This window comes from Pristiophorus japonicus, chromosome 5 (genome assembly GCF_044704955.1).
Source record: "Pristiophorus japonicus isolate sPriJap1 chromosome 5, sPriJap1.hap1, whole genome shotgun sequence".
Classification (NCBI taxonomy): Eukaryota; Metazoa; Chordata; class Chondrichthyes; family Pristiophoridae; genus Pristiophorus; species Pristiophorus japonicus.
Genome location: NC_091981.1, coordinates 168,181,325 through 168,206,724, shown reverse-complemented (window position 1 = coordinate 168,206,724; position 25,400 = coordinate 168,181,325). Strand labels below are relative to the sequence as shown.

General features: G+C 45.6%; 1 protein-coding gene and 1 long non-coding RNA gene across 2 annotated transcripts in view; one reads left to right on the top strand and one right to left on the bottom strand.

Moving 5' to 3' along the window:
- The window catches only part of calcr (calcitonin receptor), a 180,824-nt gene that overhangs the window by 71,371 nt on the left and 84,053 nt on the right, over positions 1-25,400 (bottom strand). Inside the window, exons 6-7 of the mRNA XM_070880001.1 lie at positions 9,039-9,192; positions 4,256-4,316 (exon numbers count right to left, since the gene is read on the bottom strand). Coding sequence (XP_070736102.1) covers positions 4,256-4,316; positions 9,039-9,192 — 215 coding nt within the window. The remainder of the gene's footprint in view (positions 1-4,255; positions 4,317-9,038; positions 9,193-25,400) is intronic.
- Positions 1-25,400, top strand: part of LOC139263920 (uncharacterized) — a 99,562-nt gene that overhangs the window by 70,806 nt on the left and 3,356 nt on the right. The window contains exon 2 of the long non-coding RNA XR_011593249.1: positions 12,343-12,501. This is a non-coding gene — a long non-coding RNA (uncharacterized lncRNA). The remainder of the gene's footprint in view (positions 1-12,342; positions 12,502-25,400) is intronic.

Genomic DNA, 25,400 nt, shown 5'->3' with positions numbered 1-25,400 from the left:
TGAGATAGGGGACAAAGTGTTTGTACTAAACTATGGCAGGGGTCCCAGATGGCTTGCAGGGACAATAATGGGCAAGGAAGGAAACAGGCTACTGGTAGTACAAATGGACAATGGCAAAACCTGCTGGAGGCATGTCGACCAAGTCAAAAGCAGATTTACCAACAACACTGCGGAACCAGAGGCAGACTACAATGTGGAACTCGCACCACACCTGGTGGATAGACAGAGGGAACAACCTGAGGAAAGAGCAATCCCAACAGACAGCCCAGGCGAGTCAACAACAATCACACCAATCGAAACAGACAGCCCAGGCGAGATACCAGCAACCACACCCAAAGAAAAACAGACACAAGGCAAACAACTGAACCACAACTCAGATGCTCGACGCGAGAGTGTAGACCACCTGAGAGACTGAACCTATAAAGACAATAAGACCTTGGGGGAGGGTGATGTCATGTATCTTACATTATTATATATAACTGTATCCTAACATGCTATACATGACTGTAATAAGATATGACCTGTAACCACCAGCATACCTTACCACTATGGGTGCACTTGCAAAAGACAGGTATATAAGGACAGGTCTCAGGCAAGTGCAGCATTCCAGAGCTGTGAAATAAAAGGTGCAGGTCCAGAGTGACCTTGACTTCACTACATGCCTCATGTGAATCTGTACTGAGGGGACAGGACTTTACATATAATAATGTATGTAATGTTGTGTTGGTTTATGTTGCTTTAATTCAAAAAATAATGTGCAGGATTCTGCTTAAATTTAAAAAATAATTAGGTTTAGTAAACATTTGTACAGTTTTACTTATCTTTAATTAAAAAATTGTATCAAACTGTAAACTTTTCAATGAAGAAAACAACAAGCAGCAGCAATAAACAAACACTAGCTGCAGCCTTCTCTCCTTCCTTATTCAAAGACTTTAGCGCTGTGCGCCCCTCTTGCCCCTGTGTTTGCCTCTACCCCTACCCGTGCCCTTTGTCTCAGACTTCTGATTCCTCACCCTGACCCCAAAGTTTTTTCTACTTTCTGCGCAAAGGCGCATTTGTTGTTGGTGAGGTTAGACACGGACAGACCTAGCAGACAGCATTGTGGAAGGCCCGGGATCCTCTTCAGACTCTTCTTCAGCCTGTGGATGAACCCACGGCACACTACCTGAGGTTGGTCTGGGGATTGGAAAGTGAGTGTCAGCAGTTGATGCTGCCAACTATTGAGCAATGACAGCCTGGGTGTGTCCACTTATTGCAGCAGTGATCTCCGACATTCCCTCCCTAATCTCCAACATTCCTTCCCTAATCTCCGACATCCCTTCCCCCACCTGTCCCGACAGTACTCCCATTCCTCCAGACTACTTCTACTGACAGTCCCGCTAATTCTACCCTCACCCCACCCAAGGTGTCCAGGAGCGATCTCGTTAGCTCAGTGCTCTCCTTACTCATACCCATGATCTGTCCTATATCCCCTGCATCCTGCATTTCAGGTTGAGATCTCCTTTCCACCCTCCTCGGCCATCTCCCAGGTGTGACTTGTTGCAACCCACTGGGACTTGCAGCCTCAGACTGTACTCCATGAAACGTTGCATCAGTTTAATCGCTCAGCAAAGGGCTTGGCGTCCTCAGGGGGTTCACCGGCTCCAATTCCAATGTAACCATCTCATTATTGGGTCTTCCTGCTGCCCTTCATTGTCCAGCTCATCCTCGTCCTGAAGTTGATGAAGAATATCTGGACAGACGGCTTCCTAATTTGCTTTAGCTTCTGCCTGATGCGCAACATCTGCAAAACATAACAGAGCAGAAGTTTGGTTCGCAGCAGGGTTGGGAGCAGAGGGGGCAGGGTGACATGAGTATGCAGATCACACAGCGCAGGCTCTTTTCAAAGACCACGATGTCAACCCAGACTGTGCAATTTGCAGGGCTTACCCCCTCTCGGTAACCTGGGCCCAGCGTCCATATTGGTGGTTGATCTTCTCTTGTGAGATTTTAATCATATCAGCGATCCTCTGTTCCATGGCTGTTAGTTGCAGCCTACTTGTCGCACCTCCTCCAGTTTTTGACCTTTCTTGGTTGATCTGTGACACCTTCCTCTACAAAGATGAAAATAGAACTTTTTAAGATAGGGTCCTTCTGCTGTGGTGGCCACACACACACACACACTCACACATAGTCACATTTACAAATGTAATTGCAGTGCATAAATAAAAATATTACTTACAGTAACTGCTTGGCCAAGGTCTTGCCACTTCTTTTTGATCTGCGTGCTGCTTCTCGGGGTCATGGCCACTGCATTAAACTCTTCTGCAACTTGGTACCAATGTTTTGCTAGTAGAGAGGGTTTCAGTTTCCTTTGTCCCATTCTTCCTTTGTTCTCAAGCACTCCCATCTATTCTCAATGATGTCTACCAGGGGCTCAGTTTCTTCTGCTAGAAATCTCTTGGCTCTTCCCCCTTCCCCTTCTCCTTCTCCTTCTCCTTTTCTATCTCCTTCTCCTTTTCCTTCTCCTTCCATTGGATCCATTATTTTGCAGCTAAAATTTAAATGTCCAGATCGAGCTCCAATCCCAATGTGTTCTCACAAGCTCTTGATCCAGACCAGGAAGTTCACCGTGGATGCACGGACACTCCCGTCACTTGGAAAAAAAATTTTTTTCCAGCGCATGCTCACTGACTTTTCGGCACACACGTGAAGCTCCACCCCCAGATTTAACTTCGGGTACCACAGCGCCAAAATTACATTTTACTTTGACAAAAGTTGTATTTTTTTGGGGGCGCAATCGGGCACAAAAAAATCTGCCGTACATCCTCCTGGGCGCCAAAAATCAGCAAAGAGGAAAGTAGAGCCCAATGTCTCTTCCTTTCCTTCATGCTCTCCTTTTCTTTCTCTGTGTTCTCTTTCCCTTCGTTCCCTTCTCTTGCGCTCTCTTCTTTCACTTTCTTCCCTCTCTCCTTCTGTTGTTTCTGTCTTTATTCACTTCTTTATTTCTCTTTCTTCATCTTCCTTCCTCTCTTTTCTCTCCTTTCTCACTCTCTCATCTTTCTCTTTATCACCTTGAATCTTTCCTCTTCTCAAGACTGATTTTCTTCTTTCCCTTCCCTTTCCCTATTTTATTTTCTCTTTCATCTTTTCCTCTCTCACCTTACCTTTTGATTCTCTCTCTCTCCCTTCCTTCCTTTCTATCTCCTTCTTATCCTTTTATTATTTCTTCCTTTCTCTTGTTCCTCCTTCCTCTTTCTTTCCTTCCTCCTTCCTTCTCTTCAACCTTACAATCTATTCTCTATCCTCCTCCCCTTCTCTTCCTTCCCTGCTGACCCTCACTCTGCTCCTTCCCTTCTCTCCACATATAACTCAGAGTTCTGTGTTTGTATAAACAAGTATCATTGGCATTTATCTCTCAGGTTTAAATTTACCTTCATCTGTAACTAGTTTATAGGTTTGCAGGAATTTTTAATTTTATTTTTAAAAGCAGTAACTATTATATGCGCCCAAGACTGTTGAAAGAAGACAGAGAGAAGATAACAGTTTTTTAATCCTCTTTAGGATTTCTTCCCTTTTCTATTCATATTTCCTCTTTCCCCTTTTCTGATTCTCTCTCCCATGTTCTTTTCACTCTTTCCTAAACTCTCCTGTTTGTCTTCTCTCTCTTTTCTTCCACCTTTCCTTTGTTTTTGTACATGTCTCAATCCTATTCAGCTCTGCATGGAGAGATTGTGGGATACAAGGGAGGCCACAAAGTCAACAGGGCACCTGACCGATAAGGTCAAGAAGCAGCCCATCATCATCATCATAGGCAGTCCCTCGGAATTGAGGAAGACTTGCATCCACTCTAAAAGTGATTTAATGAGAGCAGTCCAGTGAAACAAGAAGGAGAAATGGAAAGAGTGAAGAAAGTTACCAAAACAATGGAAGCAGGAATTATCTGGCCAAAGACACTCTAGCAGCATGGGGAGTACAGCCTCCGCGTGGAATTAGTGGGCGAAATTTAGAAGAAAATATATCAAACAACCATGGCTGTATTGAGAGGAATGACTGACACAAACTGCCACCAATCATAAAGAACCTAAACAGTATCACCCCATCACCATCAGCATAATTCAAGTTTGGTTGTTTATTTTTAGAGCACTTGCAACTTTGCAGTAAGTGACAATTTGCAATAGGATTGTGGGTGTTTGTGCAGCTGAACATTAGCATCAATCAGCACCTTCAAGAGAGGAGAGAGAAAACTGGAAGTAATGAGTTTAAAAAAACGTACTTGTCATTAAAGTATTTTGCTCTGGCGACTGCATGAATGGTGGCTGGTATTAATGGAAATCCTGAAAGAGAACAATTTCTAGATGTTAGAGTCTGCACTCATTGCACTTCAAAAGGTTTAAGTTTATAAAGATTATATCTTCAAGTGACAAACCTTACAACAATCCCTCCCCACCAAGACACGTTGAAAAATCACAGCTATATTTCTTGTCGTCTGCGAGTACTTGCAAAATTCACACTATAAGGCCATGTCATAATTTTAGCAAAACATCACCATCTAAGTAAATGACTTAATCAAACATCACAGCAGATCATAATAAATATACACTAAGGACAACAGGCACTACACTTTGAGATTTTTCAACATGCTAAATACAAATATAAAAAACATTAAACTTTTGGGAAATTTTATCCAAGTTATATGTATGAAATGCAAACAAAATGCAAGAATACATATGAAAAGTAAATTTTAATATATAATCGGTTTAGGTTTTGCTTTTCTTTCACAGAGTATTTTTTCTTTTAGCACTCTTTTTTATGGCATTTGTTTTCCTTTTTTTCCTGCTGTCTTGGCTGGTTTCATACTGAATTTTTATACTGTTTTCACTTTCTGTCTGTTGGCTGCAGCCTATTCTTTCATGTTTTTCTGTTCTCTCTGTTTCTTTCTTGCTCTTTGTGCTGTATACTTCCTCTCTTTCCTGCTGTAATGCAAGATGCCTCAGAGAATTCTACCTTTGCCACCATTCACCGTTGAGCAGGATAAATATCCCCCTGATCTCACTGTCTGCCCTATAGACGTCTATATATTAGGGTTGCCATAAAAATATGAGAATCTCAGTGTGTTACTGCTTTCATTCAAACTGGTTTCCCCCAAATTTTACATATTGGGCTAGACATCTAGGGTCATATGAATGGTGGAACCAACAGTGTATCTCCTTAATCCATGAGATTTAAGGATTTAAAAAGAAACAGAGGATAGATAGAGAAGGAGGGTGAATTAGAGTTATACCGATTTGGGGTTGGGGGTAATATATTAGCATAGATAGAGGACTGGCTAACAAACAGAAAAGAGAGAGTCGGAATAAATGGTTCATTCTCTGGTTGGCAACCAGCAACTAGTGGGGTGCCGCAGGAATCAGTGCTGGGACCCCAACTATTTACAATCTATATAAACGACTTGGAAGAAGGGACTGAGTGTAATGTAGCCAAATTTGCTGACAATACAAAGATGAGAGAAAAAGCAATGTGTGAGGAGGATACAAAAAATCTGCAAAAGGACATAGACAGGCTAAGTGAGTGGGCAAAAATTTGGCAGATGGAGTATAATATTGGAAAGTGTGAGGTAATGCACTTTGGCAGAAAAAAATCAAAGAGCAAGTTATTATTTAAATGAGAGAGATTGCAAAGTGCCGCAATGCAGCGGGACCTGGGGGTTCTTGTGCATGAAACACAAAAGGATAGTATGCAGGTACAGCAAGTGATCAGGAAGGCCAATGGTATCTTGGCCTTTATTGCAAAGGGGATGGAGTATAAAAGCAGGGAAGTCTTGCTACAGCTATATAAGATATTACCTGGAATACTGCGTGCAGTTTTAGTTTCGATATTTACGAAAGGATAATCTTGCTTTGGAGGCAGTTCAGAGAAGGTTCACTAGATTGATTCCGGGGATGAGGGGGTTGACTTATGAGGAAAGATTGAGTAGGTTGGGCCTCTCTACTCATTGGAATTCAAAGAATGAGAGGTGATCTTATTGAAACGTATAAGATTATGAGGGGGCTTGACAAGATGGATGCAGAGAGGATGTTTCCACTGATAGGGAGACTAGAACTAGAGGGCATGATCTTAGAATAAGGGGCCACCCATTTAAAATGGAGATGAGGAGAAATTTCTTCTCTCAGAGGGTTGTTAATCTGTGGAATTCACTGCCTCAGAGAGCTGTGGAAGCTGGGACATTGAATAAATTTAAGACAGAAATAGACAGTTTCTTAAATGATAAGGGGATAAGGGGTTATGGGGAGTGAGCGGAGAAGTGGAGCTGAGTCTATGATCGGATCAGCCATGATCTTATTAAATGGCGGAGCAGGCTCAAAGGGCTGTATGGCCTACTCCTGCTCTTATTTCTTATGTTCTTATGTTCTTATGAAAGAAAAATAAGGAGTGGGAAAGAAAGATTGGACTAAGAGACTGAAAAAAAAAGACAGAAAAGAAAAGTAAGAAAACTTTTTATAACTGACATTTTTAAAATATCTAACAACAATTGACTACATGCAGGAATGAGATTGAACAGTTGTTATTGAACAGGATGCGCTTATTTGTAACACCGAAAGCTCTGATTGTGTCCTCTTGATCACATGACTGTTTGCTGATTGGTCCCCTTGGAGGATAAGATATATCCAGCAGTTTCTCTGGAATGTGTAATTAGAACCGCCCTGCCTACATAATCAGTGATTTGCAAAGTGTAATTCGAGCCATTCTGACTGCCGACTACAGACAGAATAGAGCTCACTCTAACAGGCTAACACCTTCTCACAGCCCCCAAAAAGTTCCTGCCACACACCCTTCACCCACGTTCAAGACCTAATCCCCCACCCCCACCACCCCTGGTTCCTGACCTAATCTTTCACCCCCCCAGCCCAAATTCTTGACCTAATCACCTCCCACCACCCAAGTTCCTTACCTTCTTCCCTACCCTCCCCCTTCCTGAGTTCCTGACCTTCTCCCCCTGCCCAAGTTCCTCATCCATGGATTCGTGACCTTCTACCTCCAACCCCTGCCACCATAGAGGGGCATTGTGTGTGGGTCATGGATTGTTAACAGGTTTATTAGGTATGAAGTGAATAGTGACAATGTCGTGACTTCTGGATTTCATCCAGTCTTGCCAACTGGATCAGGCTCTCAACCCCCTCCCCCCGCCTTTAGACCTGGATCACGTTTTTCCGCCATCCCCACTGTGCTCTCCATACTTTTTAGATTGTACCTGCCCACCGAGTTCCTGACCTCCTCCCTTTCCCCCCCTCCCTCTGAATCCCCCTCTCTCTCCCTCTGACAACCCCTCTCTTTCTCTGACCCCTTCTCTCCGACACCCCCTCTCTCTCTCTCTCCCCTCTCTCAGACCCCTCTCTCTCTCTCTCTGACCTCCCTCTCTCTCTCTCCGACCATCCCTCTCTCTCAGACTCCTTTCTCTCTCACTCGCTCTGATACCTTCCTTTCTCTCTCTCTCTCTCGCTCTCTCTCCCCTCTCTCATCCCTCTTTCCCACCCCTCTGTCTCTCTCCGACCCCTCCTCTCTCTCTCCCCTCTCTCCGACCCCCCTCTCTCCGACCCCCCTCTCTCTCTGACCCCTCTCTCTCTCTCTCCGACCCCCTCCCCTCTCTCTCTCCGACCCACTCGCCACTCTCTCTTTCTCTCTCCGATCTCCCTTTCGATCCTCTGTTCTCAGCACAAATCCATTAAGGGGCCGACTCTCACAGAGCTGAGGAAAGCGTGGTCCACACCACACTGCAGCTGCAACTTTGGGGTACTGCGCATACGCAGCTGGACCTTGATGCCAGCGCACATGCACATAAGGGGATCCGGCGCGCAAGCGCAAGAAGGGCCAAGGCTGCCACGTGCAGGCGCAAAAGGACACAAAAATGTTCTTGCAGATAATCACTCCATTAAATTGTTCCCTTTTTGGGCCAGAGAGGATGATTAACATTGCATTAACAATTATCACACTGGTAAAAGGGTATACACAGTTAAGTTCCAGCCCTAATTTTCTGCGGCGCGTTTAATTGGCAATGAATGTACAAATCCAGCAATTTCTTAAAAATAACCTGGAGGCTAAGGGCGAGATGTCATTTGTGCAAAGCAACCGGTCGAGCCGCATAAATTGAGCAGCAAGTTCTGGCGATTTGCAACACTTAATCCCTTGAACCTGTGGCCCATTTGTGCATTAGTAACGGCGTACATCGCTAACACACCGATATTTCTCCATTATGTTGCCTTGTGTTTCGAAAAGTCAAACCATAATTTTGCCATGACTTTTCAAGCCAATACTGTTCTTAAATCATTTCCTAGGCGAGTACTGTTTCCCAATCTACCAGAGCTGAAGGACTTCTTCCAAAGGCACAACTCTAACCTGCCCTGCTCTGGATCCCTCTGTGGTCTCCGCGGCTGCTAACAATAGGAGAATTTTAAAAAAATTAAATTTTCTGTAGAGCCAGGAGGAGTAGGAGTGCTCACCTCAAGTCCTACACTCCTAGCTATTGCCCCCCGCCCCACCCCATTGTCTGATTCAACTACCTTCCCCGGCACATAACTGAGGGTTGGTGTCGGAAATCCGGAATTCATGTTTCTCAATGGGCGATCTACCTGTGGAGGTGCAGCAGGCACAGCAGCTCACCCTGAATATGTAGATGAGGCCCAAAGCCCAATTTCAGGATGGCCTTGGGCCTCTCTGTTTGGACCCTCGATGCTTGAGCATCACCGAGTCTCAGCTCAAAAATGGGAGCTGACTAATTTCTACCTCTTTGTCTTAAAAGCTGGGGGAGATCTCATTAACTTTGCAATGAGTCCTAGACACATAGAAAGTACGTGATTTAAAGAGATACACTTTTCACGTTTACAAACATACATGACATAAGGCTCATCAAAATCTTCCGTACATCACTTGCTAATCATGTCATTTTAATGAAAACAATGGTTCTGCTGTTTCTTTGATCTCCAAAATACGAAAAAGGAGTTTCCTGAACTCTTTTCTTTGAAGAGTAGTCCAAATTCCTATTTGTCTGATGTAATACATACCCCAGCCCAGAAGATAATACCAGTGTAGGTGTTGTTCCTCAGCAAATACTGCCACCACGATGAGTGTGTGCAGGTAGATCCCTTCACAAAGCATCCAAAAGTAATTGCAACCCAGCATGTACTGGAGGAAGAAGTGCAGCACTTTACATCCTACCTGGGGAGACAGTCACAAACTTGTCTTTAACATCAGTCCATTCAAATACAATGACATTTTCCATTTAGTGCACAGAGTAAGTCTAAGAATTAACCTTTGAGGACCATTTATTGCAGCAATTCTCTGGAAAACAATTGAAAATTACTTTTTTTTAATAGCTTAAAAAATATTTCTAAGGGAAGGTATGTGATAGCCATCTAATAATTTTATGTTTCCAAAGAAAATTAAGTGTTCAAAAAGTTTCAAATCCATAAGCAAAATATGACTTCAGTGTTATTAATTATTATGTCTATGTAGAATAAATGTTGATGTATCTTCACTTCATAATGAAACCATTAGTAAAAAGGCCCAACTCAGGACACAGTTAAGTCAGCTGATATCAATGTATCCTCCAGCCTGGTGCATGTATGCAAACAACAGTTGTAATAGTCCACCAAAACATTCACATCTGCAAAAATGAAGTGAATTATTGCTTGTCAACTTGTATTATGAACTCACCAAAAAAAGCTTAAGTGCAGCCTGAGAAAGGTATTGATGGTGGAACAAATCATTTTTTTTAAAGACAGCAGTAAAATAGTCTGTTTTCTTAAATAAACAGAACAGATCAGAGCTCGAACAATGTGGAACAGATAGTGGTAACATTACTCATATAACATAGAAGGAGCCAAAGTTTGAGGTGTAAATGGAAACTGTCCATAGATGTGCATTCTGACTGCGGGTCCATCTCCACTTAGGATTCTATTCAGAATGAATTCAAAATATGGTTTGTTCTCATTCATACAAGTATTTGATCGCACAAGAGACCATTGTTTCATTAAGGATGATAAGACCTTCACATGGGCCAAATATTGCGGTCGGAGGCTTCCTGCGGACGCAAGCCTCCGAGCAGCGAATACGATCCGTACCTACCTGTAGTCCCTGCGCACATGGAGAATTCCGTTTTGAAAAGTCAGAGTCCTGGATAGCACATAAAGTTACGCCGCCCAGGACCGCTGTACACGCGAAGCCTGTGGCTTAGTTTGGAAAATAGTATCGCCCACAAGACCTGTCAAAAAAGCTAATTTGAATAGCCACGCCCCCGATTTTTTTTAAACTCCAGTCTTGTTGTATGGAGCTGCCATTACTATGAATGGGAATACCCCCCAAAACAAAGAAACCACTTTGCATAAGTAAAAAACCTCACCTATTTAAAATTAATAGAGTTGAATTAAATTAAATGTTTGAGAAAAAAAAATATTTTTTTAAATACTTTAGTTCTGTCTTCACTAAGGAAGACACAAACAATCTCCCGAAAATACTAGGGGACCAAGGGTCTAGCGAGAAGGAGGAACTGAGGGAACTGAGGGAAATCCTTATTAGTCAGGAAATGGTGTTAGGAAAATTGATGGGATTGAAGGCCGATAAATCCCCAGGGTCTGCATCCCAGAGTACTTAAGGAACTGGCCCTAGAAATAGTAGATGCATTGGTGGTCATTTTCCAACATTTTATAGACTCTGGATCAGTTCCTATGGATTGGAGGGTAGCTAATGTAACACCACTTTTTAAAAAAGGAGGGAGAGAGAAAACAGGGAATTATAGACCAGTTAGCCTGACATCGGTCGTGTGGAAAATGCTGGAATCAATTATTAAAGATGTAATAGCAGCACATTTGGAAAGCAGTGACAGGATCGGTCCAAGTCAGCATGGATTTATGAAAGGGAAATCATGCTTGACAAATCTTCTAGAATTTTTTGAGGATGTAACTAGTAGAGTGGATAAGGGAGAACCAGTGCATGTGGTGTATTTGGACTTTCAGAAGGCTTTTGACAAGGTCCCACACAAGAGATTAATGTGCAAAATTAAGGCATGTGGGATTGGAGGTAATGTATTGATGTAGAGAACTGGTTGACAGACAGGAAGCAAAGAGTGGGAATAAATGAGTCCTTTTCAGAATGGCAGGCAGTGACTAGTGGGGTACCGCAAGGTTCAGTGCTGGGACCCCAGTTACTTACAATATATATTAATGATTTAGACAAAGGAATTGAATGTAATATCTCCAAGTTTGCAGATGACACTAAGCTGGGTGGCAGTGTGAGCTGTGAGGAGGATACTAAGAGGCTGCACAGTGACTTGGACAGGTTAGGTGAGTGGGCAAATGCATGGCAGATGCAGTATAATGTGGATAAGTGTGAGGTTATCCACTTTGGTGGCAAAAACAGGAAGGCAGATTATTATTTGAATGGTGACAGATGAGTAAAAGGGGAGGTGCAACGAAACCTGGGTGTCATAGTACATCAGTCGTTGAAAGTACAGCAGGTGGTAAAGAAAGCAAATGGCATTTGTTGGCCTTCATCGCGAGAGGATTTGAGTATAGGAGCAGGGAGGTCTTGTTACAGTTGTACAGGACCTTGCTGAGACCACACCTTGACTATTGTGTGCAGTTTTGGTCTCCTAACCTGAGGAAGGACATTCTTGCTATTGAGGGAGTGCAACGAAGGTTCACCAGACTGATTCCTAGGATGGCAGGACTGACATATGAAGAAAGACTGGATCGACTAGGTTTATAGTCACTGGAATTTAGAAGAATGAGAGGGGATCTCATAGAAACATATAAAATTCTGACGGGATTGGACAAGTTAAATGCAGGAAGAATGTTCCTGATGTTGGGGAAGTCCAGAACCAGGGGTCACAGTCTAAGGATAAGGGGTAAGCCATTTAGGACAGAGATGAGGAGAAACTTCTTCACCCAGAGAGTGGTGAACCTGTGGAATTCTCTACCACAGAAAGTAGTTGAGGCCAATTCACTAAATATATTCAAAAAGGAGTTAGATGAAGTCCTTACTACTGGGGGGATCAAGGGTATGGCGAGAAAGCAGGAATGGGGTACTGAAGTTGCATGTTCAGCCATGAACTCATTGAATGGCGGTGCAGGCTAGAAGGGCCGAATGGCCTACTCCTGCATCTATTTTCTATGTTTCTATGTTTCTATGTTAAACCTTCCCCCAGTCCGAAAAACAACCATTCACCACTATTCTCTGTTTCCTGTCACTTAGCCAATTTTATATCTATGCTGCCATGGTCCATTTTATTCCATGAGCTTCTATTTTGCTAGGCACATCGGACAGACGGATAGAAGTACACTAACTCAAATGCTCTGTTTCTTCTTGCAGGCCAAGCTAGCGCATAACCGGCGTGGGCGAATGTAGACTGGAGGAGTGGACCCTGACCTCCAGGCCCTTAGCAATGTGGAGGAACAGGTATCATCCTCATGGACGCACAAGTGGGTGCGATGGTGGCGGGAAAGGCCGAGCCCCCTGGGGACAGTGACGGTATGTTGAGGACCTTTGCATCTTCTATCAGACCACTTAGCCCTGACACTACAATCCTTCCCCACGTTCCATGAAACTGGCATTTCAGAAGGCCTTTTCCATTCCCGGCCCTCTCCCCTGCAGCCACATTGCCAAGTGAATGGACTGACCACTCAGCATGTGTTGCTTCATTTACTGGAATCGCTGCACGATGAGTTTCTGATGAGCAGTGACAACAGTCTCAGGCTGCCTCCTCCATGGCTGATGCTCCTCAACTTCCTCCTCATCGTCCTTGTCCTCCTGAGATGCAGCTGCCATCCCTGGTGGCAATGGCTGGACCTTCATGATGGCCAGGTTGTGCAGCATGCAGCACAAAATGGTGTAAAAGGACACTCTATCAGTGGTGTACTGGAATGTCCCTGCAGAGCGGTCAAGACAGTTGAAACGCTGCTTTTGAACCCCGAAAGATTGCTCTATTATGGTCCTGGTTGCGGCATGGCTGGTATTGTAGTGCCGCTCAGCAGGGGTAGTGGGGTTGCGGAGGGGAGTCATCAGCCAGGTGGCTAGATCATACCCTTTGTCGATGAGCAGCCAGCTGCGCCCTTGATGCGGTGGCTGGAACAGTCGTGGCACACTGCTCTCCCACAGGATCAAGGCATTGTTGCAGCTGCCAGGATAGTGGGCATTCACAGCGACGTTCATCTGCCTCATCACACACCATCGCACCATCATCGCACACCAACTGGACGTTGAGGGAGTGGTAGCCCTTGAGATTGCGAAACAACTCTCCATTGTGAGGCAGGGCCCACAATGCCACATGCGTACAATCAATGGCCCCGGAACAATGGGGAAGCCCGCTATCCTGGCGAAGCCACAGGACCTGACTCTGCCTGGATATGCTGGACAGTCTGTGTTATGTACATAACTATATAATACTTGCCACCAGAGGGCGCGACTATTGGAGTCCTAATGGTCACCTGCACACATGTGTAGAGCCAGTATAAAAGGTTGGCTTCCATGTTGTTTAGACACTCTGGAGTTGTAAAAAAGAAGTCTAAGGTCACACTAAGTTTAGCTCACAGTACTCAGCCTCGTGGAGTTCTTCTTTACATAACAATTGGTGACAAGTAACAGAATACGAACCTTCACGCAACCATGGCTGCCATTGAAATATTGTAGAGATTCATAGAGGGTGATGATTGGGAAGCCTTCATCGAGCGTATCGACCAGTACTTCGTGGCCAGTGAGCTGGAAGGAGTCACTAACGCGGGCGGTTCTCCTCACCGTCTGTGGGCCTAAAATATACGTCCTCATCAAGAATCTGCTCGCACTGACAAAACCAACGGAGAAGGAATTTACAGAATTGTGCACGCTGGTTCAGGACCACCTCAAGCTGAAGGAGAGTATCCTCATGGCCAGGTATCGTTTTTACACGCATCATCGCTCCGGGGGCCAGGACGTGGCAGATTATGTCGCCGACCTGAGACGCCTCACGGGATCTTGCGAATTTGGAGCTGCGTTGGGGGAAATGCTGCGGGACTTTTTCATGCTGGGCATCGGCCACGAGGTCATTCTTCGAAAGCTGCTGGCTGCCGAAATCCTAGACCTGAGCAAGGCCATCCCAATCGCCCAGGCATTCATGGCCATTGATGATAACACCAAACAGATGTCTCCTCAACGGCAAGTACTGTGCATAAACGTTACTAGCAGGCCGAACTGCATATGGCAGGGCCCATACGTCTGCGGCTGCAAGACCTGTAATGACTCAGAGTCCGCCATCGGGGGTGAACGTGAATCCATTAGCACCGTGTTGGCGCTGTGGGGGTAATCATCGGGCCCATCAATGTCGATTCAAGCACTACATGTGCAAAGGCTGCGCAACAATGGGGCACCTCCAGTGAATGTGCAAACGTGCTATGACACACCACGTGGCAGAGGATGATTGATCCGGCGCGGATCACGCAGTACAGGCAATTCAACCCGAGGAAGAAGTGTTTGGGGTACATACTGTTAAGTCCTGAATCTAATGTACTGACTTACACGAGACACATGCTGAAACCAAGGTCACTCAGGGCCTGCACCTTTAATTCCAGTTCTCCAGTGCTGCACTTGCCTGAGACCTCCCTTTATATACCTCAGTGGGACAGGTATGGAGTGTCTCCTGCAAGTGCACCCCTGGTAGTAAGGTATGCTTATTGTTACAGGTCATATCTAGTTACAGTCATGTATAGCATGGTAAGATACAGTTATATACAGTAATGTGAGATACAAGACATCACCCTCCCCCAAGGTCTTATTGCCTTTAGAGATTCAGTCTCTCAGGTGGTCTGCGCTCTCGCTTGGAGCGTCTTAGTTGTGGTTCAGTTGTTTGCCTTGGTGCCTGTTTTCCGTTCGGTGTGATTGCTGGTATCTCGCCTGGGCTGTCTCTTTCGTTCGGTGTGATTGCTGGTATCTCGCCTGGTTGTCTGTTGAGACTGCCCTTTCCTCAGGTTGTTCCACCTGTCTGTCCACCAGGTGTGGTGTGAGTTCCACATTGTAGTCTGCCTCTGGTTCTTCAGTGTTATCAGTGAATCTACTTTTTACTTGGTCTACATGCCTCTGGCAGGTTTGGCCATTGTCCATTTGTACAACCAGTAGCCTGTTTCCTCTTTGTCTGTTACTGTCTCTGCAAGCCATTTGGGACCCCAGCCATAGTTTAGCACAAACACTTTGTCCCCTATCTCATTCCACCTCCCCCTTGAATTTTGGTCATAGTACTCAGTTAGCTTTTGACGCTTAGCCTCAACAATTTCATGCATGTCTGGGAGGATTAACGAGAGCCTGGTCTTTAAGGTTCGTTTCATCAATAGTTGCGCGGGGGGAACCCCAGTCAACGAATGCGGACGAGATCTGTATGACAGCAGCAGTCACGACAGGCGGCTCTGCAGAGTGGGACCTTGGATTCTGAGCATGCCTTGTTTAATGATCTGCACTGCTCGCTCCGCCTGGCCATTGGAGGCCGGCTTGAAAGGTGCTGTCTTAACGTGATTTATACCGTGGTCAACTATAAAATCTTGAAATTCTGCGCTGGTGAAGCACGGACCATTATCACTGACCAATATGTTAGGAATGCCGTGCGTTGCAAACATGGCGCTAAGGCTCTCCACAGTGGTGGAGGTGGTGCTCGAGTTTAAAATGGTGCACTCAATCCATTTTGAAAATGCATCAATGACTACGAGGAACATTTTGCCTATGAATGGGCCCGCAGAGTCTACATGCACCCGTGACCACGGATTTGTGGGCCAGGGCCAGGGGCTTAGGGGGGCCTCCCTGGGAGCATTACTGAGTTGGGCACAAATGGTGCACCGACGGACGCAGAGCTCCAAGTCTGCATCAATGCCAGGCCACCAGACATGAGATCTGGCTATGGCCTTCAAAAGGATGATCCCCAGGTGCTCGCGATGGAGCTCCCGGACAAACGCCTCCCTGCCTCGTAAGGGCATAACTACTCGGCTGCCCCACATCAGGCAGTCTGCCTGTAGTGAGAGTTCATGCATGTGCCTATGGAAGGGTTTGACCTCCTCGGGGCAGGCATTGCGAGCCTCTGCCCAGTCACCGATTAAAATGCATCTTTTAACTGGAGATAACGTGGGGTCTCTGGTCGTCCAGGCTTTGATTTGGCAGGCCGTCATGGGCGAACCTGTGGATTGAAAGGCATTGATTGCCATGACCATCTCACTGTCCTGTTTGTCAGACCCTTCTGTGGTCACCAGGGGTAGCCTGCTAAGCGCGTCGGCACAGTTGTCTGTGCCTGATCTGTGCCTTATCGTGTAGTCGTAAGCCGCCAGCATGAGTGCCCACCGCTGAATGCGTGCCGAGGCGTTGGCGTTGATTGCCTTTCACTCGGATAGTAGGGACGTGAGGGGTTTGTGGTCAGTTTCTAACACAAACTTGGCCCCGAAAAGGTATTGGTGCATCTTTTTGACACCGTACATACACGCGAGTGCCTCCTTCTCAACCATACCGTACCCGCGCTCCGCCCGTGAAAATGACCTGGAGGCATAAGCAACGGGCTGCAATTTACCCACATCATTGACGTGCTGTAAAACGCACCCGAACCTGTACGCTGATGCATCACACGTAAGAACTAACTTTTTACCTGAGTCAAAAAAGGCTAAAACCCTCTTGGAACATAGAAGGTTGAGTGCCTTATTGAAGGCGCGTTCTTGGGCATCCCCTTTCTGAGTAGCACATGGAGAGGCTCCAGCAGCGTGCTCAAGTTCTGCATAAAGTTCCCAAAGTAATTGAGTAGCCCGAGAAAGGCGCGCAGTTCTGAGACATTCCGGGGCCTGGGTGCCAGGTGAATTGCTTCGGTTTTGGATTTGGTTGGGCGGATTCCATCAGTGGCAATCCTTCTGCCCAAAAATTCAACTTCAGGCATGAGAAACAGACACTTGGATTTCTTAACTCTTAGGCCTATCCGATCCAATCGACTTAGTTCTTCCTCAAGATTGCGGAGATGAGAGTTGGTGTCCCTGCCCGTGATGAGTATGTCATCTTGAAACACAACCGTCCCCGGGATGAACTTGAGCAGACTCTCCATGTTGCGCTGGAATATGGCAGCTGCCGACCTGATGCCGAATGGGCATCGATTGTATACAAAAAGACCTCGATGTGTGTTGATGGTGGTGAGTAGCTTAGACTCTTCGGTCAGTTCTTGCATCATATACGCAGATGTGAGGTCAAGTTTCGAGAAAAGTTTTCCTCCAGCCAACGTGGCAAATATGTCCTCTGCTCTGGGCAGCGGATATTGGTCCTGTAGGGAGACTCTGTTTATGGTAGACTTGTAATCCCCACAGATTCGCACGGATCCATCAGGCTTCATGACGGGGACGATGGGGCTTACCCAGTCGCTGAATTCCACGGGAGAAATTATGCCTTCCCGCAGAAGCCGGTCCAGTTCGTTTTCAATCTTTTCCCTCATCACAGCTCTAGCCTTGTGATGGACCGGTCTGGCATTCTGTGTGATGTAGATTCTAACTTTAGCCCCTTTGAAGGTGCCCACACCTGGCTGAAAGAGATGTTCAAAACGGCTTAGAACTGTTGAGTAGGAGGTCCGTTCCTCTGACGACATGGCGTGAACATCGTCCCATTTCCAATTAAGTTCTGCTAGCCAGCTTCTCCCCAACAGGGCTGGGAGATCCCCGGGGACAATCCACAGGGAAAGTCGGTTCACCATTCCTTTGTGTGTGACTGAGAGCATGGCGCTGTCAAGGACTGGGATGATTTCTTTAGTATAGGTCCTTAGTTTGGTGTCGATCTTTGTGAGTTTTGGTCTGTCTCTTTTGTGCGGCCACAGCTGTTCAAATTGTTGAACGCTCATGAGGGATTGACTAGCCCCCGTGTCTAGTTCCATGTTGATGGGTATCCCGTTGAGTAGAACCTTCATCATAATTGGAGGCGTCTTGGTGTAAGAACAGTGGACATTGATCGTGTTAACCCGCTGTACCTCGGCGTCCCGTGCACTGTTCCAACCGTCTTCTGGTTCGCTTTCCGACCCTTCCGATTCGTATACCAGCCGAGCTGCTGTTTTTCTGCACATGCGAGCCAGATGCCCTGTGTAGTTGCAGTTTCTGCAAATGGCATGCTGAAATCGACACACCCTGGTTGAGTGCCTTCCCCCACATCTCCAAAACAGACCGTTTCCATTGTTTCCGAAGGATGAGCTGCATCTGGCTGATCTCCCTTGAGTTTCTCTCAATCTGTTGTCGATTGCTCGCATTGTGGGTTGATGAGGTGTGATCGGCCGTTCATGTGGCCCTTGATTTTGATGGCCTCTGGCGCCACTGTCTGCTGTTGAAGGCCTGCTCTCCTGCCTTTGTCTGTGTTTGGGGGTAGCGGTTTGTTTCACAATGTGAACCCCTTGTTCCGATGCCTCGTTGGTTGTCGTACCCAAAGTATAGATCAGCCTCGTTTCTTCTTCACCTGCCAAGAACGTCTGTGCGATCAGTGCTGCTGCCTCTCGAGTCAAGTTCTTAGTCTCTATAAGCTTTCAGAATATGCCTGCGTGGCCTAATCCTTCAATAAAAAAGTCTCTCAGTACTCCTCTCCTTAGTTCATCGGGGAACTCACATGAACTAGCCAGCCTCCAAAGTTCCGCCACGAAGTCGGGTATGCTTTGGCCCACACAGCGTCTGTAGTTGTAGAACCGGTGTCTGGCCATGTGTAGGCTGCTCGCTGGCTTCAGGTGGTCTCTCACCAGTGTGCTCAACTCCTCAAATGACTTGCTTGCTGGTTTCTCGGGTGCCAACAGGTCTTTCATTAAAGCGTATGTTTTCGAACCACAGCTGGTCAAGAGATGGGCTCTTCTCTTGTCTGCCTTATCGTCGCCCAGCCAGTCTTTGGTCACAAAGCTTTGCTGGAGCCTTTCTATAAAGTCATCCCAATTGTCTCCAGCATTGTATTTCTCATCTGAGCTGTTGGTATCCATTCTGTGGATTCTGTGATCCCGTAACTCATCGCCACTGTTAAGTCCTGACTCTAATGTACTGACTTACATGAGACACATGCTGAAGTCAAGGTCACTCAGGACCTGCACCTTTAATTCCAGTTCTCCAGTGCTGCACTTGCCTGAGACCTCCCTTTATATACCTCAGTGGGACAGGTATGGAGTGTCTCCTGTAAGTGCACCTCTGGTGGTAAGGTATGCTTATTGTTACAGGTCATATCCAGTTACAGTCATGTATAGCATGGTAAGATACAGTTATATACAGTAATGTGAGATACATGACGCATACCTTCACCATCGAGTGCCCTCCTATAATGCTGAAAGTCAAATTAAATGGAATTCCAGTATCCATGGAGTTGGACACGGGTGCGAGTCAGTCAATAATGAGCCAGAAGGCTTTCGAGAAACTGTGGGCAATAAGGCACAAAGACCCAAACTGAGCCCAATTAATGCAAAGCTGCATACCTACACCAAAGAGCTCATACCAGTCATTGGAAATGCGGCAGTGAAGGTATCGTATGATGGAGCTGTGCATGACCTATCATTGTGGATTGTTCCAGGCAATGGCCCAACATTGTTCGACAGAAGCTGGCTAGAGAAGATTAGATGGAATTGGAACGACATCAAAGCACTATCTTCAGTGGATGATGCCTCATGTGCTCAAGTGCTGAGCAAGTTTCTGTCGCTATTCGAACCAGGCATCGGCAACTTCACAGCACCAAAGTATAGATCCATCTTGGCCCCGATGCACGGCCCGTCCATCACAAGACTCGGGCGGTTCCATACATGGTGAGGGAGAAAGTCGAGATTGAACTGAACAGACTCCAACATGTAGGAACCATATCGTCAGTCGAGTTCAACTAGTGGGCCAGTCCAATTGTTCTGGTGTTGAAAAGCGATGGCATGGTCAGAATCTGCAGAGACTACAAGGTAACGATCAACCGAGTCTCACTACAGGACCAGTACCCGCTGTCCATGGTGGTTGACCTGTTCGCAACGTTAGCGGGAGGGGGGGGGAAGTCATTCACCAAGTTGGACCTAACCTCCGCCTACATGACACAGGAGCTGACTGGATCTTCGAAAAATCTGACGTGCATCAACACACACAAAGGACTGTTTATCCTTTCGGGATTCGCTCGGCTGCTGCCATTTTCCAGAGAAACATGGAGAGTTTGCTGACATCTGTTCCGCGCACTGTTGTGTTTCAAGACGACATCCTGATCACCGGTCGTGACACCATCGAACACCTGTACAACCTGGAAAAGGTTCTAAGTTGCCTAGACAGAGTGGGACTCAGGCTGAAACGCTCCAAGATTTCCTGGCGCCAGAAGTCGAATTTTTGGGGAGAAAGATTGCAGCAGACGGCATCAGGCCCACGGACTCAAAGACAGAAGCCATCAAGAATGCACCCAGACTACAGAATGTGATGGAGCTGTGTTCGTTCCTGGGACTCCTCAACTATTTTGGTAACTTTCTACCCGGGTTGAGCACATTGTTCGAGCCTTTTCACATGTTGGTACGTAAGGGTGAAGACTAGGTTTGGGCAAATCTCAAGACACAGCCTTTGTTCAAATAAGTTACTTGCACATTATGACCCATGTAAACATTTAATGCTAGCTTGTGATGCCTCAATGTATGAGGTCAGCTGTGTGTTACAGCAAGCCAATGTATCGGGCAACCTCCAACCGTTGCATACGCGTCTAGAAGTCTGCCTAAGGCTGAGAGAGCCGATAGTATGGTCGAGAAAGAGGCGTTAGCATGTGTATATGGGGTTAAGAAAATGCACCAATACCTATTTGGACTTCGGTTTGAGCTTGAAACTGACCACAAGCCTTTCATTTCGCTGTTTTCAGACAGCAAAGGTATTAACACCAATGCTTCGTCCCGCATCCAAAGATGGGCACTAACATTATCCGTTTATGACTATGTTATCCACCACAGACCAGGCACTGAAAACTGTGTCGATGCTCTCAGCTGGCTACCATTACCTACCACTGGGGTTGAAATGGAGCAAGTAGACTTGCTACTGGCCATGGATGCTTTTGAGAGCGAGGTGTTACCTGTCACGGCTCGCCAGATCAGGACCTGGACTAGCTAGGATCCTGTGCTATCATTAGTAAAGAGTTGCGCCCTAAATGGGAACTGGTCGGCCGTTCCCAGGGAAATGCAAGATGAAATTAAGCTGTTTCACCGACGCAATGATGAAATGTCCATCCAGTCGGATTGTCTCTTATGGGGTAATCGCGTGGTTTTGCCAAAAAAAGGCAGGGAAACATTTATACGCGACCTACACAGTCATTGTCATGATGAAGGCAATTGCCAGGTCGCATGTTTGGTGGCCCGGCATTGACTCGGACTTGGAGTCATGCGTGCATCAGTGCAACACTTCCTTGCAACTGAGCAATGCACCAAGGGAGGCTGCACTGAGTCTGTGGTCATGGCCTTCCAAACCGTGGTCGAGGATCCACGTAGATTTTGCCGGCCCCTTTCTAGGAAAGATATTTTTAGTAGTAGTGAACGCTTACTCCAAATGGATTGATTTCGTAATTATGTCATCCAGCATGTCCACAGCCACCATTGAAAGCCTCTGGGCCATGATTGCCATCCATGGCTTGCCTGATGTCCTTATCAGCGACAATGGACAGTGTTTCACCAGCTCGGAATTTAACGAGTTTATGATCCACACTGGCATCAAGCATGTCAGGTCTGCTCCATTTAAGCCCGTGTCTAACGGTCAAGCGGAGTGGGCAGTCCAAAAAATCAAGCAGAGCATGAAATGCGTGACGGACGGCTCCCTGCAGACCCGCTTGTCTCGCATTCTATTCAGTTACCGGACACGACCCCACTCGTTCAACCGGGGTTCCCCCGGCAGAATTGTTAATGAAGAGAGCCCTCAAAACCAGGCTCTCCCTAGTCCACCCGGATCTTAATGATCACGTGGAAACCCAGCGACACCGGCAGAACATGTACCACGATTGCGCGGCTGTTTCACATGACATTGATGCTAACGACCCTGTGTTTGTCCTGAATTACGGTCATGGTTCTAAGTGGGTTGCTGGCACTGTTTTGGCCAAGGAAGGGAATAGGGTGTTTATAATCAAACTGTTAAATGGCCAAACGTGCAGAAAGCATTTAGATCAGACCAAATTGTGATTTACTGACAACCAGGAATGATTTGAAGAGGACATCACCATCGATGATCCACCAACACACACCCAACCAGCAATTGACCTCGCTGTCAATCATGAGGATGAACCCACCATTCCTAACAGTCTGGTTGGACCAGCCGCGGTGAAGTGCAGCAATGGTCCGATCAACTCACACACGCCAGGGTTTGAACTTAGACGATCAACCAGGGAGCGAAGGGTTCCAGATCACCTCAACTTGTAAATAACTTGTACCAAAGACTTTTGGGGGGGAGTGATGTTATGTACGGAACTATGTAATACTTGCCACCAGAGAGTGTGACTGTTGGAGTCCTAATGGTCACCTGCACACACGTGCAGCGCCAATATAAAAGGTTGGCTGCCATGTTGTTTAGGCACTCTGGAATTGTAATAAAGAAGACTAAGTTCACAGTACTCAGCCTCATAGAGTTCTTTTATACATAACAATATGTCGTCCATTTGTCGGTTGTAGAGAACGTCAATCACCTGGCGAATGCAGCAATGTACTGCAAACTGCGAAATGATGCATATATCACCTACAGGAACCTGGAAGGACCCGGTAGCAGGAACTGGCAGAGCTCGATAACCACCTCCTTGCGGAACCGCAGCCTTCTTATGCACTGCTCCTCAGATATATCAAGATACGAAGAATGCGCACGGTAAACTCTGGGGGCGGTGGGGAGGGTGGGTAAGGCCTCCTGGCCAGATGTCTGCGGCCTCTCCTTGGCTATATCCTGTCTGTGTAGCCGACGCCTTTGAAGTAGTCGCCGCAGCACAATGTGGTGTGCTAGCACTGCCCCCATCAAGTTGTTGAAGGTAAGAGCGAGATGGTACTCATCAATGGAGCCAAAATGTCCATCGTCAAGTTAACTACTCAGCAGCCGGAGCACGCCACCATCAAGCACTCTGCTAGGAGAAAACGTAGCACTCACTGCGACCTCTGTGCCCTGGTTGCTACTCCCTTTATATACCACTCCAGCGTTGCAACCTTGAGTTTTGAACGCCAGCTTTGTGTGGCATGTTTCCCGCCAGCTGGTAAGTGAAGTGCAAATCCTGAAGTTCGTGGCACAGGCACTAACGAGGCGTTGCACGTATACTGACGTCATGATTTCCCTGGCGGTAATAGGTGAGGCGGTACTTCTTTGCGCTACTGCAAAAACTCAAGCAGGCAGTGACATCGCCGAACACGGGCGCTAAGCCGTTAGCACCACAGTACTGCATCTCTGGGGTGCTACTGGCTGGCGGTAACCACTGAATTTCGGGCCCTTAATTTAATGCAATTTCTATTCATTTTTTTTAAAGTTGTGTTTTTTTAAATTTATGTTTGTGTTTTATTTGATTTATGGGGGTATTCTCATTGGTAGTCGTGGGAGCTCAGAGTTCCCATTGCTATGAATGAGAATACTACATTGTGATTGGTGGTCCAGGCCCTCGTGATCCCAGGATGCTCATACGCTCCTGGAATACATGGGCCTCTGTGCTGGGCTGCACAGCTAGGCTTCGGAGCAGAAGTCTTCGTTCCTCCGGGATCACCGGTACATTCATAAATATTTTTGTGGTCGGAGGCATCCGTCAGAAGCTGAACACTGTAATTTCAGGTCCAACATGTCTCAGATTAGGTTTGACACTCTGAGCCCATTTTTCACAATAGTTAGGTAGGTTTAACTGATTCTTCAGTGGATTTGTAGTAGTTTCTGACCAGTTCTGATGAAGGGCATACATTAACCTGTTCTTTTTACACCTACCGATGAATCTCCAGCATTTTATATTTATATTGCAGATTTCCAGCATTTGCAGTTTTTTCTTTTTATTAGTACTGTTTGACTCACTTCCACTTCTCTTCCAGAAGAAGTTCTGTTCTTCTCATCACTGTGATTTTCATTTGTCTCTTTCACCCTATCCATCATCAATGTTGTCCCTTTCCATTCTTTGTGACTGTGTATTTGTCCAACTGCAATGAAGAACCTACATCTGAAACATTCATCTCTCTTGTTCCTTTCCAGCTGCTGAGTACTTCCAGCACTTTCTGATTGTGTTAGTTCACAGTAGACTGTAAGGTTGAGTAAGTCAATGTTGTGTTTTAGTCTGTTGAGTATTATTTTTAAAATAGATTAAAAGTCTGTGCTTTCTTCTCAAAATGATTTAATTCAACTTTCCCTTGGCTTGCATCAACTTTCCCTTGTATTCCAGGAGTGATTTGTGTTTGATCCTGACAGTCCAATGTGTTTCAAGGGGATGTATTTGTTCTCTGATGTTTATAATGGTAGTTGTGTATTGGATCTAAACCAGTTGTGTGCTGCGTATGTTGTGTGTGTGTTGGGGTGGAGGAATACATCCAATCTGAAGAGAGTCATATGCCATGCAGCCTCTGGCAGTTTTGTGTCAGTTTGCATCCCTGAACCAAATATTTCAGGCAAATCTCATCGTGTGTAAATCAAATACATTGGTTTCCAAAACCAATATAAAAGTTTCTTAAAATAAATGTTCCTTTACATTATTTATTCTTTTATAGGCACTTGCAACGTTTATTATTCTACAAGCAATAAGCCTAAATATACTCGAAATCTGAGATGAGATTTTATTGCTTCATTAAAGTGTATATCAGGAAGATGCATTTTTTGTTGAAAAGCTTATAATCAAAAACAAAAACATTTCTATTTGTAGCTGGTGAAATGTCATCATCTGAAAAAATTGTCTTGGTTCCAGATCTGATCCATTGGGTTTGTCTGCTTTGGGCTGGATTTTGGGCTGGATTTAATTAGTAGCTGACATTTAAGACAAATGATTTCAATTGAACTGACAGATAACTATGCTGTGAAATAGCCTTTTATCATTAACAGTATGGCAAGGATTTTGTGCTTCCAAAGTTAATGTAATTTGCAGCCAGAGTTCAGGAAAGTGTCACAAATTTTCAATGCACATATCTAGAAGCTCGGAGAATATGACTGGGAAAACAACATAATTATTTCAGTTGAGGGTAATTTGAACCCTACTGCATAATTTTCTAATCTGGTAGCAAAGTTATGAATTATGAAATTAGAGTTACCTAATCGTCAGTTTGATATGTGCTTTAATGTCAATTCTAAATATTAACATTGCAGATTGAAATGATGATGAGTGATATATTACATTTAATGCATTCATCACTAATACTGCACAATGCTGATCCAGTCAACATAAGACTAATTTGCTTCTTAAATAAATGTTTTTTTTTAAAGATTTCTAGAAGAAATTCATTTATATTGTATTTTTCCCAAGTTCTTGCT